Genomic DNA, 13,250 nt, shown 5'->3' on the forward strand with positions numbered 1-13,250 from the left:
ACGTGACCCTCAAGAGCGGCAGTGCTGGGGCGGAGTGCTGGAGAGCACTCCAAGCACATGGCCAGGCAGGCATCCCAGGGAGCCCTGTGTGGCCTCTGGTGGCCGGGGTGGGAGAGCCGGGGGCCCTGCTGCCTGCTCCTCTAATACCCCATCTCCCGTTCCCCGAGCATTCTCGGGGCCTTTGCCTTTGCTGTTCCCACTGTCCACGTGGCTCCTCCTTTGCCTCATGCCCTGAGCAGCCCGCGGCTCACCTGCGAGCCCTTGCTGGCTTCCGTTCTCTGTTCACCCCGACTCTTAGAGCCACACTCTGACGGGGTGCACCTTCTCTGTGGCCTTGCATACGGTCTGCTCAGCTAGAGCGTAAGGTGCTTTGTCTGTCTGCTGCTATGTTCCTCAACGTCTAGAGCAGTTTCTGGAACGGTGCCTGACACAAAGCAGGCGTTCAGTAGAAAGTCTGGGACTGACGGAGACGGTGAATAAATGAGCGGGTGAATGCGTGCCATTGGTACGGCCGTGCATGGCAGGGCCTCTCAGCCGGGTCGGGAGGGCAGGTTTATTCCAGGGCAGTGGAGACCCTTCGGGGTGCTGAAGTGAGAGGGGAGTGACCCCGCCTTGGCTTCCTGGGCCCGTGCCCCCCCCCCGCCGCCCCGCGATGGTTTCCGCAGTCCCTTGACCGCCTTCTCTCCTCCCGCAGGTCCACCTCCACCTCCTCGCCTGTCCGCCCGGCCGCCACATTCCCACCCACCACCCACTGTCCGCTGGGCGGCACCCTCGACGGGGTCTACCCCACCCTCATGGAGCCCGTCTTGCTGCCCAAGGAGGCCCCAAGGGTCGCCCGGCCTGAGCGGCCCCGTGCAGACGCTGGCCACGCCTTCCTTGCCAAGCCCCCGGCCCGCACGGGGCTGGAGCCCGCCTCCTCCCCCAGCAAGGGCTCCGAGCCGCGGCCCCTGGCGCCCCCCGGCTCCAGCCACACGGCCATCGCCCGCACCCCAGCAAAGAGCCTCGCACCCCACCACACCAGCCCGGACCAGCCTGCGCCCGCCTCGGCCGCGGACCTGCACCGGGAAAAGACTCAAAGTAAACCCTTTTCCATCCAGGAACTGGAGCTCCGTTCTCTGGGTAAGACCACCCTGACAGCGGCCACCTTCATAGACGCGATAATCATGCGTCAAATTGCTCACGATAAAGGGCCGCGAGAAGGAGGTTCGCTGGCCAACGACTCCCCTCCCGATGGTAAGACTTCCGGCCCTGCCGCCCACCCAACCCGTCTTGTGGCCTAAAGATATTTTCAGATCTCTGCTTTTTATTTTTCCCCCCATTTTTTGTTGGTTTTGGTATTTTGTTTTTAAACTCGTCCTCGTCGATTGCACGCTCTGATGGTTTATCCCTCAAGCTGCCGCCCACCCCTACCCCCCGATTTGGGGGCACCTCATCATTTGCACATTGTTTTATCATGATTTTTTTTTTTTTTTGGATTTTCGCTTTTTTTCCTTTAATGAATGGATCTGTGATTTTGACTTCAACTGCGCCTCCCATCTCCCAACCTTTGCGCCTGTGTTTGGGGAGCAGGGAGTGGGGTGACCCCTGCTGCCGTGTGGATGAGTCTGGTTTGGAGGACGCCCGCCGAGGCAGACTGTCCAGGAGAAGACAGGCAGGGGCGGGAAGCACCCGACTCTCCAGGAGGAGCCGACCCCTGCACCCTGCCTGGGTTGTGAGGGTGTCTTGGGGTGCCCTGACCCCACGCCCCCCTTGCTGTCCTACTGCCCAGCATCCGCTGGGAGAAGGAGAGTCCTCTGCCCCCTGCCTCCCATCTCTGGCCCCTGCTCTGGGCCCCTGTTTGCTGGACCAGGGGCTATAGGGACTGTGGCCCAGGCAGGGTCCTGGGACCTGAGTATCACTCCCTACCACAGCCCCCACCGATCTCACTCCTGCCCTCCCTTCCCTAGAGACTCGTCTTCCCCACCCCGGCCCCCACCGTCTCGGTGGGTCTGTTTTTCTCACTGTCCCTAGGTCTGTCTCCCATCTCCTGGCTTGTCTGCCTGTGTGTCCAACTGTGTTTCTCCTCCACCTGGCACTCTCCTCACCATTCCATCTCTCTCCTTTCTCAGTGCACCCCCACCCCTGGCCGGCCAGCAGCCCCTGCTCTGGCTCGCTCCCTCTCTCCATCTGCCCACAGCGCCCCTCCGGCCTGGGGGCCCCAGCCAGCATGGGAGGGCGGGCCAGGAGGGGCGGCTGCAGCCCCGGGTCCCGGCGCTGGCCTGACCCGGGGCCTTGCCCACTGCAGGTTATCATGGTGGCAGCTACAGCCCCGACGGGGTGGAGCCCGTCAGCCCTGTGAGCTCGCCCAGCCTGACCCATGACAAGGGGCTCCCCAAGCACCTCGAGGAGCTGGACAAGAGCCACCTGGAGGGGGACCTGCGGCACAAGCAGCCAGGTAGGGCCCCACCCTGCCCCTGCAACCCCATGCACCCCCATGCACCCCACTTACCACAGCCCTATGAGAGAAGGATCGTCGTTGCCCCATCGTGCAGGTAGGAAAATCGAGGCAGCCAGAGGCGGGCGGGGTGGGGGGAGATGGGCCCCGCCCCCCCAGCTCAGGGCAGAGCTGGGATTCAGTGACAGCCCCCCGGCCAGGCCCACGCCTCAGCCCCCCGGCCCCCACAGCTGACCCGCTCTGCTCTGCCTGCAGGCCCCGGCAAGCTGGGCGGAGAGGCTGCCCACCTCCCACACCTGCGGCCGCTGCCCGAGAGCCAGTCCTCGTCCAGCCCGCTGCTCCAGACCACCCCAGGGGTCAAAGGTCACCAGAGGGTGGTCACCCTGGCACAGCACATCAGTGTAACTACCCCTTCTCTGCCCCCTCCTCATCGCCTTTGAACCTGGGCCGGGACAAGGTCCCGGGTAAGGGAGGGGGAGGGTCACACGCAGCCTCTTGGCTCTGAGGATAAACTGAGTCCTGGTGGCCCAGACCCGGGATGTAGGGGTTGGCAAGGGCAAGCCATGCCAGGGGCCCCAGAGGCTCAAACTCAGGCATGGTCGCCGCCCCCTCATCAGCTGATGGAGCCCGGGGTGCGTGGGTCCACGATCCACATCTCATGTACACTGGCCGGTGGAATCTGACCCATCCAGGGGCCACCACTTTGAGACCTCGGGCCAGGGCCACCGCCCTGCACACACAGGGATGCTGAGGCTGCTGTAGGCAGGCCTGAAGCACCCGGGAAGCCAAGAGCCAGGCCCGGTTCTGTCCCCAAAGCTCAGCAGCCTTTGTCCACTCAGAAGGTTCTGGGGGGTTGGCTGTGGCCTAACCCTGCACTTCTGCCCCGACCTTTGGCCTGCAGGAGGTCATCACGCAGGATTACACTCGCCACCACCCACAGCAGCTCAGCGCGCCCCTCCCTGCCCCCCTCTACTCCTTCCCTGGAGCCAGCTGCCCCGTCCTGGACCTCCGCCGCCCACCTAGCGACCTCTACCTCCCGCCCCCGGACCACGGCGCCCCGGCTCGTGGCTCGCCCCACAGCGAAGGGGGCAAGAGGTAAGTGTTGGGGGCGGGGTGACCTTGCCGTTCAGCTGCTCGGAGGCCTTCATCCTGTGGCTGCTGTGGGAGGGCTGAGCAAGTGCGAGGGCCACCTCTCGTGGCACAGATGAGAAACTGAGGCTCGGGGGGATGGAGGAGCTTGCTCAAGGCCACGGCGCTGGTGCGTAATAGCTGACTGTGCACCACACTGCGTGGGCTCCAGACACCAAGCTAAGTACTTCCCACGTGTTAGCCAGGATTCTCGGCGCAAGCCCGGCGAGGACAGGCAGTGCCGTCCCCGCGTCACCGATGAAGGTACTAAGGTGCGGAGAAGCGAGTTCATTTACCCCCAGGGATGCAGCCCGCAAGTGGCAGAGCGGGGATTCGAGCCAGAGCTGTGTGCTCAGCCTCCCTGCAGATAACACACACACTCACTTCTGGGTCCCCCAGGAGCGCTGGGGCTGGGGGAGGCCCCCAGCTCGAGGGGGCGCTGCACGGGTGAGGCACAAGGGCAGGAAGACAGCAGGACGTCTTTAGGGGGACAGTGGGATCCCTGGCCTGGGGTCAGCAGGGGTCAGCTACCAGACGCGGGCCAAATCCAGCCCGCAGTCCAGGAGCTAAAGGTCCTAAAAGAAAAAACGACAGTGGAGACCATGCGTGGCGCCCAAAGCCTGGAATAGCAGCCCTCCGGCCCTCTGTAGGAAGAGTGGCTGAGCTCCGACGTGGAGCAGGGCAGGTTGGGAGGGGAGTGGAATCCCTGCATCATTTTGGAGGAGAGAGCACTGAACTCTGACCGCAGCGGGGACCCTCTCTCCGCTCAGGTCTCCAGAGCCAAGCAAGACGTCAGCCCTGGGCAGCAGTGAGGATGCTATCGAACCCGTGTCCCCACCGGAGGGCATGGCAGAGCCTGGGCATCCCCGAAGCGCCATGTACCCGCTGCTGTACCGGGACGGGGAGCAGGCGGAGCCCAGGTACCTCCATGGCATCCCATCTTGCCCCCGGGATGCTCAAGACTCGGCCCCTTTGGCCACTCATGGCCTCGGTCCCCTGCTGTGCAGGTGGGGCTTGACAAGGGCTTTAGTGTGTGACTGAGATCTCTCAGGCCTGCTAAGCAGATGTCCCAGCTTGAGGGACCTTTGGCAGCTTCCCGTGCCTTGGACTCGGGTGTCTTGTCTCGGGCCAGGCCCCTATTGCTGGCACTTGCTGAGGACCTGAGAAATAATGAGCTAAATATGCTCGACCGATCAGGTAGATGGAGACAGAGAAAAAAGCCAGGTCCGTGGGCCTTGGGAAAAGATGTGGTCCGAGTGCATGTCCAGTTCCTGAGGCCCCTTGCAAGGGGCTGGGCTATTGCACATAGACCACGATGACCCATCAGGGCAGGTGGGGCTCTCCAGAGACAGCCTGAGCCCAAGGATAGGTGAACTGCAGAGAAGATTGCAGGAGACGTGGTCCTTGAAAGATGAGGGATGTAGGCGAGGGGTAGGAGAAGCTTGGTTCTGAATTTCTAAGGCAGGTCAGGTAATGAGTGCCCCATTGTCGAAGGTGTGCAAGCTCAGCACTGGGCAAACTGACCTGGGGTATCTGATCTTTGCAGCAGGATGGGCTCTAAGTCTCCAGGCAACACCAGTCAGCCACCGGCCTTCTTCAGCAAACTGACCGAGAGCAACTCCGCCATGGTCAAATCCAAGAAACAGGAGATCAACAAAAAGCTGAACACCCACAACCGGAACGAGCCAGAGTACAGTAAGCGGTGCCCCCGCCCCCCGGGAAGCAGGGGCCCCTGTGGGGCTGGGAGCCAGCACGGCGCTAGGACACAAACAGTACTTCCTAAAGCCAGGCGGGCCTGCCGACCACCTCTCCCCCGGCCCTTGCCCTGCATTCAGGGAGCCCCAGGAGGGCTGTCCCTTCGCTGTCGGTGCTGGCTGGTACAGGATGCGGCGCTAGGCACATAGTGGGTGCACGGTGAATACTTGCATGAGTGGCTCTGTGCAGAAGCCCATACTGGGTACCAGGGAGTGGGGGCCTGCCCACCCAAGGGCCCTGTATGTCCCTAGCTCACAGTGCTCGTCGTATTCGCAATTTGTTCCCCCATGTATGTGGCTCCTGGATGTAAATCCTAACTTTGCTCCCCCACCCTTAGCACAGGGCCTGGCACATAGCAGATCATAGCACAGGAAGAGCCTGCCACAGTGCCCAGCCGGGACTCGTTAGCTGGGGGAGGTCTGGGAGCATTGCAGAGGCTTTTCGGACACTTTCTGGGGCTGGAGCAGCAACCTTGCGGGGATTCCCTGGCCTGGTCTGGTCACTCCGGAGCCTTGCCAAGTGCAGCCCGCGGGCCAGCAGGTCGGCAGCCCCAGCAAGCTAGTTAGAGATGCAGACTCTCCAGCCCTGCTGAATCTGTGTGCACTGAAGCACCTTGCCTAGACCAGACAGAGGATGGGGGTGGGGGGCATTTCCCGGTGACTTCCTAGGACCTGTGGGCCCCTAGGCCTCACCCATCTTGTCACCTACCCCTCCAGATATCGGCCAGCCCGGGACGGAGATCTTCAACATGCCCGCCATCACCGGAGCAGGTAACGGTCCAGCCTGGGCTCCACGGCCACCAGCCCCCTCCCCGCTCCCCCGCCCCCCCTCGTGGCTGCACGCTGGGGAGGTTAGGCTGGTGTGTGGGATCTGGAAGGAGTCTCAGGGAGTGTGGCCTGGGAGGTCACTGGGGCCCTCACCCCAGCCATAGTCATGGGGATGGGAGGCCTTTCTTAGTTCAAATGTGTAATTCCCTCTGGACTCCGCAAACCCAGCAGTGGGGACACAGACTCGCACAAAGGGCTGGTGAAGCTTTGCAAAGAGTCTGCGTTAGAATTACATGTCAAGGCCTCCTGGTGTGTTTAGTACAGAATTAGGGGCACACACAGCTATCTGGAAACACCAGCTCTCTGCCGGGGCCTCAGGTGGAGATCTGAGTGTGGACGGGGGGGCATGGGCGTGTGCTTGGTGTGCATGGCCTTCACTCAGGGTCCACGTGAGCGCTTTTATAGAGAGAACACCCATTTTACTCAAAAATTCGAACCAGCTGGGGGAACAACGAAGATGTGTTACAGAGATGGGTGAAAACTCACATGCATTTTTAAACTAAAACTTGAGCCTGCTGTGATGTTTGGGATTTGGGGGACCCTCGGGGTTGGGTCCCCAGTCGCTGGTAGGGGCCACACTGTGTGTTTCTGCTGCTGCATGGAAAGACTGGGGTGGGGCTTTAGGGACTCGCCTTCCGAAGTCTGGCGCGAAGAGACAGCACAGAGCAGAGCTGGGACTGGCGCCTCCGTGGGCAGACCCTGTCCGGGGGGTCCCGGGGTCGTTTGCAGGGCTGTGTGCTCTGTGCCCTGGGCCTTCAGTGGGGTGTCTGAGGCCAGCGGAGCTGAGGGCAGATGGGCTAGCCTTCCCGGGGGCCATCAGAGGGGCCTCGAGCCCTGGGAACGTGGTGAGCAAAAGACAACCATTGGATTTTATCAAAGGGTCATCAGGGCCTCCACGTGGGGGTCTCGACTGGTGCTCGCCTGTCTACCCAGAGACTAGATCCAGGGGCCATCGCTGAGCCTCGGACAACAGGGAGGAGACAATTTGGTCGAACCAATGAGATGGTTAGAAATGAAAGTTTCCGGAACTTTGCAGTTCTTGACAAAGGTGGTGGACACATAGGCCCATAGGTCCGTAGAAATTCACGCAGCGCTGCGATGAAGATCTGTGCTGAGACGTCCATGTGCATCCTATTCGACTTCTCTGTAAGCAGTTTAGCACACGCACAGAGTGTCCACAGGCCGCAGTCTCTGCTGCTCAGCCCCCCGTCAGACTTTGCCTCTGCAACTGGAGGTGGTCAGGCTTCCTTCCTGCCGGCACCATCCGATCGCGCACCCGTGACCTTGGGTGGAAGGCTCAGGAACATCTGGGATCGCTAGATGCCGATCTACCAAGAAACCACTGCGACCTGTACCCGTCACATCATCTTTTCCACTCTGCACTGTTTTCTTAGTGTGGAGGATCACAAATACCTTTTTTTTCCTCCTTTTATTTATTTTTTTGAAGTGCCGATGAAATGTGGCCAAGACACAGCTAAAAAGGTGGAGAGAGTGTGTCCCCGGCTGTGACCAAGTTTGGAGCTAAAAGGAAGAAAAGAAAAACAAAATGCAGGGAGCAAATGGTTGCCTGAAGCGTGATTCTCAAAGCGGTCAAGAGTCCATGTAGTTCACGGACGAGGTGGGGGGCAGAAAGCCCCGCCCGCCGGCCGCCTGCTTTCCATACCCTTGGCCGGAGTGCCAGTTTTAAAATCCATGCAGACGTTGCCCTAGGACAACAGGCAGAGGGGGCTTGAGCTTCGTAGGCAAGGTCTGGTTTAGCAAAAATGTGGAGAAGAGATACGTCCCCGGGGTTTGTGGAAGTCCCCAGAACGATCCCCAAGAAAACAAGAAAGGGACAGAACATCTGGTGAATGAAAAAGGCCGGATTCACGTGGCTACGACATAGCGGGTGTCTGCAGGGGTCTGGCGGGGACCAGTTTGTTGACTGGACCACTTCGTGACGAGGTGGCCGGGCTGGGGGCGGTCATGCAAGTGTCTCTAGCTCTGCCCTGTCCCCCGCACGCACAGTAACTGCATGGCTACGACCCCCACCTCACCGTCCGTCTCTGCACCTCTCTCTCCTCGTGGCTCCCGGGCAGGCAGGGGAGAGGCTGGGGGAGGAGAGTTAGGCCCAGCGTGGGGTGGGGGGCTGGGGAGCAGGGGGGGTTGTGGGCACTGAGGGTCTCAGACCTCGAGGGGGTCACCTTCCCTCCCAGAGTCTCTTCCTCAGCCCCCACCAGCCCCAGGGACCCAGGGTGGACCCCCCACACCCAGTACCAAGCTCTGGCTTGACCTGGTTTCCCAGCTGTGTCTCCCCAAACAGGGCGTCCCCCTCTGACTTCCGCCCCCGACACATACACGCATGCGCACGCACACACCTTCCCCAACTCCCTCTTCAAGGCCACTTGGAATTTTAAAAGAGAAGCAGCCCCAGCTGGGATTTTGGGGGGTAGCGGGGGCGAAGGGGCTTCTGATTTCCCAGAGGGCAGAGTAGGAGAGAGACTGGGGGGTGGTCATCTCGCCTCCCAAACCCCCAAACCCCAGGGCCTGAGTCCGAGGGGGGCCCCCACCCCATCACCAAGCTGCAGGAAAATAAGGGGGGTTAGAGAAATGGAGAAACATGTTGCTTTGCCAAAATGTGCTCACTGTGTATTCTCTCTTCTCCCCCCCCCCCCCCCCCCCCCCCCCCCCCCGCTTCTCTCTTCCTCTCTCCGTTGTCCCTCCGGCCCCCCGGCCCCTGTGTGTGTCTCTCTCCCAGGCCTCATGACCTGCAGAAGCCAGGCGGTGCAGGAGCATGCCAGCACCAACATGGGGCTGGAGGCCATTATTAGAAAGGCGCTCATGGGTAAATATGATCAGTGGGAGGAGCCCCCGCTCAGCGCCAATGCTTTTAACCCTCTGAATGCCAGTGCCAGCCTGCCCGCTGCTATACCCATAACCGCTGCTGACGGACGGAGCGAACACGCACTCACCTCGCCAGGTCTGCAGGCCTCCCCCGCCTCGGTCCTCCAGTCCCACCCGCCCCGTCTGTCCCCATCCCGGTGTCCTTAATCTTGTGCCTCCGCGTTCCTCTGACCAACCCCCTCCAGCTTTGGAGCTTGTGACTTTATTTTTGTGCGTGTTTGACGTGGGTCTGGAGTTGGCCAATCCCCATCTGGGCGGGCACAGCCCCGGCCCTCCCCTTGCCCACTAGGTCCAGAGGAGCTGCTGCTTTTCTAAAAACACTCACTGCTGTCCGAGCCCTGCCCTGCCTTCCTCCCCTGCTGGACACAGGTCCCCGGGATGCCCACGTCCGGGCCCGTTTTGTGTCTCCTTAGAGGAGATGAGGCTAGAGCAAGGACCCACCTCTGTGTGGATCAGGGTGACCTTTCCTGACAGCCAGGCCCGTGGGTCCAACATCTGCTGGGGCCATCGTGTGTGACCTTGGCTGGCCTGGGACCTGATGGGGCGGACGCCTGTGTCTGTGTGCTAGCCCCAAACTCAGATGAGTCGGGAAAGCAGAGGGGCCGGCTCCCCCTCTGCCCCAGGTCCCTGATCAAGACTGCATATCTGAGCAAGGAGACCTCGGGCTCATTTGTTTGACCTGACAGTCTGGTTCCAGGAAGTTTCTGGACTTAGCAGGGGCGCAGGCCTGGCCTCGGGGGTCCCGGCTTCTCTGCAGAGGGCCTACAGCCTTCCCAGCCCCGACACAGTCCTGGGGCAATGGTCAGGGTCAAGCCAGAGGCCTGAGGCTTCATGCTCGGGGTATCGGCCACTGGGTGGGTAGGTGGGCCTCAGGGCAGCCTGAGGGGCCTTTGAAAATAGTTAAACTCACTCCCCTAGTAGAAACCCACCTCTAGGTTCGGGCCCAGGGCTGGATCTGTCCATCTGGTCGATCTCCTCGGCATCCCGGCGGGGCCGAGCTGCTGTCCTCCCCCTCCGTGGGGACCCGAGAGGCAAGCAGCCAGGGCCTCACCCACCCCCACCCTCACCATGTGAGTGCTGTCTTCACAGTCCAACGTGGCCCTTTCCTGTGTGTCCCCCTGCAGGTGGTGGCGGGAAGGCCAAAGTCTCTGGCAGACCGAGCAGCCGAAAAGCCAAGTCCCCGGCCCCAGGCCTGGCGTCTGGGGACCGGCCACCCTCGGTCTCCTCAGTGCACTCGGAGGGGGACTGTAACCGCCGGACCCCACTCACCAATCGCGTGTGGGAGGACCGGCCTTCGTCCGCAGGTGGGCATCGGGGAGTGGGGAGTGCGTGGGCCCGCTGGGTGTCAGCCCACCGGATGCACGGGTCATCGGGAGTCGAGGGGGGTGGGGTGCCCGAGCACCTACTGTGTGCAGAGTTCGTGGTCTGGCCTCTTCTAAGAAAATGGCCGAAGGGCCCAGGTGGAGAGAGAGGGTGTGCTTTGGGCTGTCCAGGGAAGCTGGCCTCTGGCCCTGACCAGAGAAGAAGGGGAGGGTTCAGGAAGTGAAGAGGGGGCTGATCCCACAGGCTTGGCGGGTCGCAGGGAGCCAGGTTTTCCTGGTGAGCGCGAGGAGCCACCGGAGGGTTGTAAGTGAGAACATGCCTGATCTGATGTAGGTTCAGGAGAGCCCTGGGCCAAGGGGCAAGGGCAGAAACGGCCAAGAGGCCCCCACTGGCCTAGGCCCCAGGTGGCCAGGGCACGATATCGGTGAGGAGAGATGAGCAATTTTGAGGAACTTCGCAGGAGTTAGGAGGGGTTGGGACAGTGGCCAGACCGGGGTGGGGGGCCCAAGGCCCAGTCCCCAGTGTGGTAGATGGGTGGGCCCATCGGGGGGTCCCCAGCTCACGGGGGCCTCCTGACGGTCTCTCCGGGTCATTCCGGCAGGTTCCACGCCATTTCCCTACAACCCCCTGATCATGCGGCTGCAGGCGGGTGTCATGGCCTCCCCACCCCCACCTGGCCTCCCCGCGGGCAGCGGGCCCCTCGCCGGCCCCCACCATGCCTGGGACGAGGAGCCCAAGCCGCTGCTGTGCTCGCAGTATGAGACGCTCTCCGACAGCGAGTGACTGTCAGAACGGGGTGGGGGGCGGCGCCGGGGCCCAGCGAGTGGCCAGAGCAGCCGGGCAAGGAGCGGGGCAGCCGCCGACTCCCCCCACTGAGGAAGGAGCCCCTGAGTCTGCCTGCGCGCCCGTCAGTCCGTCCGTCCAGAGCCGGCATCCTTGCCTGTCTAAAGCCTTAACTACGACTCCCGCCCCGGGCTGGTCCTGTGCAGTGACCTTACTCAGGGGATGTTTACCTGGTGCTCGGGAGGGGAGGGGCCGGGGAGGGGGCGCGGCGGCGTGTGGTGGCCACACGCACGTAGCCGGGGCGGCCAGGGACCCAAAGCAGGATGACCACGCACCTCCCACGCCACTGCCTCCCCCCTTAACACATTTGGAACCAAAGTCTAAACTGAGCTAGCAGCCCCCGCACCCTCCCTCCGTCCCCATTCCGCTTCTCGCTCTGGACAGACGGACACGGGCCCTGTCCAGCCCCCAGCGCTCTCGTCCCGGTCTCCACGGACTGCCCCGGTCAGCGAGACCGCGGGAGACCCAGCTGGGCCGGATGGGCGGGCGAAAGGGCCAGGTGCGGTCTGGGGCGAGCGGACGCCCCAAGGAACTGGACTGTTTGTCTCACACAGCGTTGCCGCAGCGGTGGGAAGGAAAGGCAGGTGTAAATGATGTATTGGTTTACAGGGTATATTTTTGATACCTTCAATGAATTAATTCAGATGTTTTACGCAAGGAAGGACTTTACCCAGTATTATTGCTGCTGTGCTTTCGATCTCTGCTTCCCGTTCAAGAGGCGTGTGCAGGCCGCCAGCCAGTGACCCCATCGTCCACAGGACTGAGGGGGGCGGGGGGTGAGCGCCCCTGCATCCTCTCCCCCTTCCTTGGGCAGAATGAATTTGATGGGTATTCTGTGGCCGCCATCTGCGTACGGCGGTGGCGTTCTGTCATTTACACACGTTGTTCTCATTAAAAGGCAAATTATACTCAAGTTACAAAGGCTGCTTCTCTCCCTCGGCCTGGGCAGCCAGGAGGGCGGGTGCCTGGGGCCTCGGGGGACAGCGGGAATGTGACCCTGGAGGGGCAAGGAAACACCCCCCGCAGCGCACCAGACGCGTCCCCTCTGCAGGTGAGTATTTCCATCCACGGTAAGAATGTCACCATGAGGGGTTCGAACAGTCACACACGTGCTGAGAGCATCGGACATTCATACCTGTGAGCGGACGGTATCGAGTCTGCACACCTTGCTGGGGCACCCGACACACACACCGGGGGGGGTTCCCGCCCCCACACCCACGGAGAGAGCACCGCAGTCGTGTTCAAGATGGTCACCGTCAGTTCGTCACCGCTGAGTACTTTTCACTCCATTCCTGCCAGCGTCGTGCTCAGAAACAGACCCTCGGCCGTCACCGCTTTCTTTGAATGCGAGGCAGAAGGGAGAACAAGCCTCACCTGCCCAGGTCTTGAAATAGCCACCAAGCTGCGGCCGCTTGCAGCTTTGGCAGAAGGTGTCCCCGAAAGGCGCCCCGCGCTTCGCCTCCCGTGTTCCTGATGAGCGAGGCCCGGCTGTCAGGCCACGGACAGAGGCTGTTGGCCCTCGCCTGCTCCTTACCCCCCTGCGGCCACCTCGTCTGCCACCCTGGCCCGTGCCGTGTCCTCCAGACTCTCACCCAGTTCTGGGTCCCTGGGGCAAATCCCAGCCCGCACTGGCGGGCTGGGTGCCTGATTCTGGAAGGGCGTTGGGGAGGTCTCACTGCCCACCATGCTGTCTGCCCGCCCTGCACGTGTGCGGGTGTGTGCGGTGGGCCCTCGGGGGGGTGCCCGCTGCCTGTTCACCCGTAAGGGCTCCTCCCTCACCCCCCCCCCCCCCCCGCCGCCGCTCTGGCCTGGCCTCAGGGCCCCCTGCAGCCAAGAGCCAAATAGTCACCTATCAGCCACCGCCATGTGTCACTGGCCCGAATGTGGACCTCGTGCCCACCCCCTTCTCAAGCAGAAGTCCGAGAACCTACAGCCCGGCAGAGCCAGGGTCGGCCCCCTTTGTGGGCTGAGGGGCCACCGACTTGTGTCCCTTTCGGGCTCTGTCTGCAGAGTCCCGTCTGCAGAGAGCCTGCCCGACGTGTGGACAGCCGGCAGCC

At 62.3% G+C, this 13,250-nt stretch overlaps 1 protein-coding gene across 28 annotated transcripts in view; it reads left to right on the plus strand.

Annotated features, from left to right (window-relative positions):
- NCOR2 (nuclear receptor corepressor 2) overlaps positions 1–12,106 on the plus strand; it is a 213,348-nt gene extending 201,242 nt beyond the window's left edge. For 14 of the 28 annotated variants that reach the window (XM_064578226.1, XM_054510564.2, XM_064578238.1 and 11 more), the window contains 10 exons: positions 695–1,233; positions 2,285–2,434; positions 2,690–2,835; positions 3,336–3,529; positions 4,333–4,482; positions 5,109–5,257; positions 6,034–6,087; positions 8,882–9,103; positions 10,152–10,331; positions 10,952–12,106. In XM_064578226.1, coding sequence (XP_064434296.1) covers positions 695–1,233; positions 2,285–2,434; positions 2,690–2,835; positions 3,336–3,529; positions 4,333–4,482; positions 5,109–5,257; positions 6,034–6,087; positions 8,882–9,103; positions 10,152–10,331; positions 10,952–11,133 — 1,966 coding nt within the window. In that variant the 3' untranslated portion in view covers positions 11,134–12,106. The remainder of the gene's footprint in view (positions 1–694; positions 1,234–2,284; positions 2,435–2,689; positions 2,836–3,335; positions 3,530–4,332; positions 4,483–5,108; positions 5,258–6,033; positions 6,088–8,881; positions 9,104–10,151; positions 10,332–10,951) is intronic. The other 14 variants (XM_064578240.1, XM_064578241.1, XM_054510567.2 and 11 more) reach the window with 7 other exon arrangements.
- Positions 12,107–13,250: the final 1,144 nt, after the last annotated feature.

Source organism: Mirounga angustirostris, unplaced genomic scaffold (assembly GCF_029215605.1).
Source record: "Mirounga angustirostris isolate CCGP_5_RB_7025 unplaced genomic scaffold, mMirAng1.0.hap1 SCAF_14, whole genome shotgun sequence".
In the NCBI taxonomy this organism is placed as follows: Eukaryota; Metazoa; Chordata; class Mammalia; order Carnivora; family Phocidae; genus Mirounga; species Mirounga angustirostris.